At 56.7% G+C, this 5,710-nt stretch overlaps 1 protein-coding gene across 1 annotated transcript in view; it reads left to right on the top strand.

The window, feature by feature from the left end:
* Positions 1-5,710, top strand: part of ST14 (suppression of tumorigenicity 14 (colon carcinoma)) — a 10,500-nt gene that overhangs the window by 895 nt on the left and 3,895 nt on the right. Inside the window, exons 3-11 of the mRNA XM_009322581.1 lie at positions 222-292; positions 765-925; positions 1,393-1,428; positions 1,826-2,063; positions 2,237-2,376; positions 2,819-2,916; positions 3,490-3,599; positions 4,555-4,685; positions 4,985-5,089. Of these exons, the coding sequence (XP_009320856.1) occupies positions 222-292; positions 765-925; positions 1,393-1,428; positions 1,826-2,063; positions 2,237-2,376; positions 2,819-2,916; positions 3,490-3,599; positions 4,555-4,685; positions 4,985-5,089 (1,090 nt within the window). The remainder of the gene's footprint in view (positions 1-221; positions 293-764; positions 926-1,392; positions 1,429-1,825; positions 2,064-2,236; positions 2,377-2,818; positions 2,917-3,489; positions 3,600-4,554; positions 4,686-4,984; positions 5,090-5,710) is intronic.

Below are 5,710 nucleotides of genomic sequence, written 5' to 3'. Positions count from 1 at the left end.
AGAGCGGGGCGAGCTGAGTCAGAGCAGGCTGTGGTGTGGAGGGACTCACGGGGACTCTCAGCTCTCCCTCTTCCTCTCTTTGGCCCCTGCAGATTCCTGCAGCCAGGGATGCCGGGTATGTGCCCTGATGTTCTATAGCAGGCTTGAAGCTCTGTCTGTCTTTAGCCTTTCCCCCCTCCTCACTTCTAGACATGCCGAACACCCTTCTTTAAACCTTTCAGGTGGAGGAGATCTACAGGAGTCATGCAGATATTGGCCCTTACCACAAAGAGACAGTGATAACTGCGTTCAGGTGATTATTAGGTGCTGTCTGAGCCCTGTCTGGGGGTGGAGGAGGGCGATGCTGGGATGTCACGCAGTCATGGACCCTCATTCTTGGGCTGCTGTGGATGGAGGCACCTCATTAGCCACCCTGAGTGACACAGTAATGGGTGGGCAGTGAAAAGCGACCTGAAAACACGTATTGTTTTCTGCCTGTCCTCGTCACTGTGTGCTGAGGGAGATGTCTTGGGAAAATCAAGGTATGGTGCAGTAGAGCCCTACGAACCGCAATGGGTGGTGCCTGGCAGCTTTGAAAGGGACTCCCCGGGCTGGCAGGGGCCTTTGCTGGGCGCGGTTTGCTTATCGTGTCATTGAGACCCTCCCTTCCCCACGGCCATCCTCCAAAAATGGCTCATCAAGTAGCGTGGCCCCTTCTTCTACTGATACTTGAGCCCTCCTGTGTCTGTCCTTGCTCTCACCCCATAATCGCCCTTCACCTGCAGCGAGGGCAGCGTCATTGCCTACTACTGGTCAGAGTTCCTTGTCCCCAAGTACCGGGAGAAGAGTCTGGACAGGGCGATGGCGGACAAGCAGAGCCTGGTCCAGAGGTGGAACCCCCGCTTGCGAAACCCCATGCTGAAGGTGGAGTCGGTCATCGCTTTCCGTGAGTGCTGGCTCTGCAGTCCCTGGGCTGCTGCGTGGGACTTGCCGGGGGGGGGGGGAAATTTCGCTGGAGGGGTAAGCTGCCAGTTGCAGCCCTCTCTTGGGTGCCTTCGGCCGCGGGGACCGCTCTAAGGGTGAATGTAAGGACCTGGCTTTCACAGCACTGCTTTGATGGGCCACGCAGCCTGGGGAAGGCTGCGAGGACCGCTCCCCTTCGCTCAAACGCTCTGTGTTCTCCTCTGAGCCCATCTGGAGAGGGACAGGGATGAAACCCCTCTCCTGCAGAGGAAAAGCTTGATCACTGGGCTCCCCAGAGCCCAGGCGGGAGCAGCGTCCCCCTGGCCAGTTTGCAGGGGGAGAGCCCACAGGCAAGGCCAAATCAATGCAGGTCCCAGGGACAGCTTCAGCTTTGCACCCAGGGACTTTCCACAGCCCAAAGGATGACAACACCTCTGTTTTCTCCTGCAGCTGCTGACCCCAGCATAGTTCACTCCGCTCGGGACAGTAAGTACAGTTCTTCAGTCTCACAGCAGCCTCTCTGCATCCCCAGACCTCTTTGGGGCGGCGATTTCCCTTGCTGGGTGGGGAAGGGCCTGAAGAGAGGCGCTCTGCGTGCAAGGCAGACCTCCATGCGCTGCTTGGAGCTGGTTTGGGGTCGGCCAGACCGCGGCACAGGCCTTGCCGTTATCTAGCAGTAGTGCGTGGCCCTGGCTGCCCTTCCCCAGTGCCTTGCTTTGTAGACGGAGGTTGATAAGCAAGGGTGCTCCCTGCGAGAGGCATCTGCCCAGGGACAACCTGCAGGCAGACGAGGAAGTACAAGTGCTGCACTCTGCAGCTCGGGGAAGGGCAGGGCAGAACCTCCTCGTTTCCCGTGTTAACTCTTCCCTGCTCTCCTGGGCAGACAGCTGCGTGTTTGCCCTCCACGCCAAGGAAGGGGAGATCACCAGTTTCACCACGCCGGGCTTCCCCAACAGCCCGTACCCCAACAACGCGCTCTGCTACTGGACACTGAGGGCGGACGCCAGCTCCATCATCAGCCTGACCTTCAAGACGCTGGAGCTGGAGCAGTGCACAGATGACAGTGACTACATCAAGGTGTACAACTCTCTGAGCCCCGTGGAGCCCCACACTTTGGTCAGGTGAGTGTCCCCATTAGGTTCCTGTACGGCACCCAAGTCCTGGCGTGAAGTGGCAGGGTGATACTGAGAAGTCCTGCTGGTAACTGAGCTCCTGTCCCTGCTCAGAGGTGATCTGTGCTGCTTGAGGCTCTCTGTGCAGCTGTGTCTAACGGATTTTGTCCTTTACTTCCTAGGCTCTGTGGGAATTATGCCCCTTCCTACAACCTGACCTTCCTGTCCTCCCAGAACGTCATGCTCATCACGTTGGTTACCAACAAGGAGGGGAGATTCCCTGGCTTTAAGGCTGAGTTCTTCCAGCTCCCGAAGATGAAAGGTGAGCAGAGGCCTTGGCCCAGTTCCCCCTCAGCTCTCCCTGCCGCGGGCAACTGAAGAGGGAGGCGCAGCTGTGGCTGCGGTCGGTTTGCCAGGGATGTTTCCAGGGCCGGGAGACCTGGAAGCAGGTCACATCTCGGCTCTTGGAGCTCGCCTTGCCCATGGTGCTCTTGGCTGCTGTAATGATCTCCCCTGAGGAGGCCAAAATAAGAATTACGTTGGATTAGGCGTGCGGATTGATGTATGCAAGAAGCACCTAGCTGATCTCCGGGGCTCTCTCCAAGCCTTGGAGCAGAGCCGCTCTCTCCAGAGATCGACTTAACCTTGTTAGAGACTGTTGCATCTGCCTCCCTTCCTGCCTCGGGTGATAGCCAGCTAAGGCTTGGGAAAGCCACGTCTCTCTACGTCTCTCACCTGTTTTCATCTTCTTGCTTATCTTCTAGTCTGCGGCGGGACTCTGAAAGGAGAGAGCGGCACCTTCACGACTCCCTATTACCCGGCACACTATCCCCCAGCCATGGACTGTGCCTGGAACATAGAGGTAAGAACGAGGCCCTCCCTTCGCCTTAATTAGTCTGTCAAATGAACTTGGTTATGCAGGACACCGTGCAAGTGAGCTCACAGCAGATGCTGCCTGGAGACTTAAGAGTCTGATGTGACTGGAGGGAGGCTTTAGGAGCCAAAGGCAGAAGAGGCTGCGAGAGGCCTGAACCCTGCGTGACGCTTATCGCAGCCCCCAATAACTGTAGCTTTGCACAAAAAGCACTAGAGCACGTGGGCTTTGGGACAGGCCAGTCACTTGCTGGCACACCTGGTGGTGGGGGAAAGCTTCTACCCTGGGAGAGCAGGCGCTGTTGACAGAGGTCTGGCTTCAACCCCCCCCCCTTGCTGTGCTGGTTTGATCTGGGATCCTGGGGGGTCAGTAAGGTGAGCAACTGTCTAAATGACAGGGTGGGCAATAGTGGCTTTTCAGGAAGGTGTTTCTTTTTCTGCTGGACTTCTTTCCTTTTTCAGTTATCTTCTGTCCTCCCCCCAGTCCATGTTCCCACGGAACTTATTCCCATTTTCTGTGCTCCAGAAAACAACGTGCCACTGACTCTGCTTCCTTTTGCAGGTCCCCTCTAAAAAGAACGTGAAGGTGCGTTTCAGCACGTTCTTCGTGCTGGAGCCCGGCATCCCAGTCAGCTCCTGCACCAAGGACTACGTGCAGATCAACAGCACGAGGTAGGTGTCAGGCGCTGTGCCCGACCCGTGGCTTTGGCCCTTCGAGTGGAGGGGCTGCGTTTCGTTGTACGGCACCTTGTGCTTTCAGTAAACTTGCTGTGGGAACAAGTGTGCTGGTGCTTTTTGGGATACGATGAGGCAGGAGGGTGCTTGGGTCTGACCTGCTCTCGTAGCTCGATGCCCCGTGGTGAGAGGGGAGCAGCACGCTTGGTTCTGGGGATTAGACCCCGGGTTCGCTGCACGCTGCAGCTGAATCGCCCCCCAAATGCTGCGGAACATCACATCACACGCCTCGCGTGCAGAAAGGCAGAAACATCTGGCGCGGTTTTGCTTGAATGAGCAAATCTCCATTGTTAGGGTAATTGTGTTGTGTTCTGTGATGCATTTACTGTTACACTGTTTGCTTACAACCTAACGTAAGCTGGGCCAAAAAGATAACTTGGTACTGCCTAGGGGAAGGGGGAGCAGTGCTGTTCCACAACATTTTGGGCAAGGGAGCCGACCCTTCCCTGAAGAGAGAGGGTTTCAAAGTCAGCACCTGCAGCTGTGGCCCTGGCTAGTTCCTGCAGTGGTGCTTGTGTAAGCGATTCCTACCAGCCTGCGGTGGGACGGGATCCTGCGGCTTCAGAGGCTGCGCAAATCCAGAGACACGGTGGATCTGAGATCAGAGACATCGCTGTGTCAGGCAGGGATTTGGGTGGACTCGCTCCCAGCCGTTTCCAAGGTCACAACTTGGTGGTGTTTGCAACTGGCCCAAACCTTCTGCCAACGGCAGCAAAATTCGCCTCCTGGGGGCAGACCTCGAGGTCCAGCAGCTCATGCTGGAATCAGCCCTGCTCCCTGTTCTCCTGCCCCCCTTAGCTGTGCCTGGCCGTGTGAAGTGACCCTTTGGGCGGATGGGGAGTTCCAGGATGACCTGCAGCACTCCCTCCGCCTTTGCTCTCTCTCCCTGCAGGTACTGTGGGGAGCGTTCCCAGTTTGTGGTGGCCAGTACTACCAACAAAATAGAGGTCCGGTTCCACTCAGACCAGTCCTACACGGACACTGGCTTCTCTGCTGAGTACCTGTCCTACGACTCCAGCGATCGTGAGTTGAAGTCCTGAGGCTGTGGGGGGAACTGATTGATTTGCCTGAGGTCCGGAGGCTGTCCCTCCTCTGCGTTTACGCTGCCCTCTAAATTGGGAAGCGCACTTTTCCGGGGGATGGGAGCATATCTTTTCTTCCTGCGAACCTCCTTGTATTTTCCCGCTCCGTTCTGAGGAAAAGGTGTTTTTAATGCTGGATGCTGTAAGCAGGCACAGGGACCATTGTGTGCTTTGGGGAAGGGACACAGAAGGGACGGCTGGAAGGCTCACGTGTCATTTTATCCCTTTCTCCCCTCTCAGCCTGCCCTGGCAAGTTTACCTGCAACACTGGCCGCTGCATTGACAGAAGCATGCGCTGCGACGGCTGGCTGGACTGCGTAGACGGCAGCGACGAGAGATCCTGCAGTAAGTCCGTCCTTTGTTGCTTTTTAGCTTGTCACGGGAAGGGCTGCGCCGCCCCGGGGTGGCTGCGGGTATTTGCTCTGGGCTTGTTCTGGGTAACTTAAACCTTAGTGCTGAGGCTTTGCAGATCAGCTGCCGGTCTCCCTGCTCGCCTCGCTGGCTAGCACCAGCGCTGCCTCATTCCTCCAGGCTGGAGCGAGTGGCACTCGGTGCGGGGATCAATTTGGGATCCTTCCCCAGCGTAGGAGCTGTGGGTTCCTGCTCATCTAGCCCTCTCCCGGGGGGATCTCCCTCCCTTTCCGGTCCCTCCCAGCTGGGAATGTGTTTTTCTATTTAATCTATTTAATCCTCAAGGCTGTTGTGGGTTTGGCTGAGCCTGGCTGAGCTGGGTGGTGTAAAGGGATGTGTTTTGTTACCGAACCGGGCGGGTATCGCAGAGCACAGCTGGTAAACCTGTGCGTGGTTTACACGGGAGTTGTTTCTTTGTGCAACAAGTTGTCCTCTTGGATGAGCAGAGCTCTCTCGTAGATAATGTTATTGTCCAGGGTCTGAACTTAATTAGAGGCGACGGGATCCCCTGCTTTGGGATCTCATTTGCAGGTACGGGGCTGTATGAGGAAGAGC

This window comes from Pygoscelis adeliae, unplaced genomic scaffold (assembly GCF_000699105.1).
Source record: "Pygoscelis adeliae isolate BGI_AS28 unplaced genomic scaffold, ASM69910v1 Scaffold224, whole genome shotgun sequence".
Classification (NCBI taxonomy): domain Eukaryota; kingdom Metazoa; phylum Chordata; class Aves; order Sphenisciformes; family Spheniscidae; genus Pygoscelis; species Pygoscelis adeliae.
The sequence above is the reverse complement of the archived record's forward strand: the minus strand, read 5'-3'. Positions and strand labels throughout refer to the sequence as shown.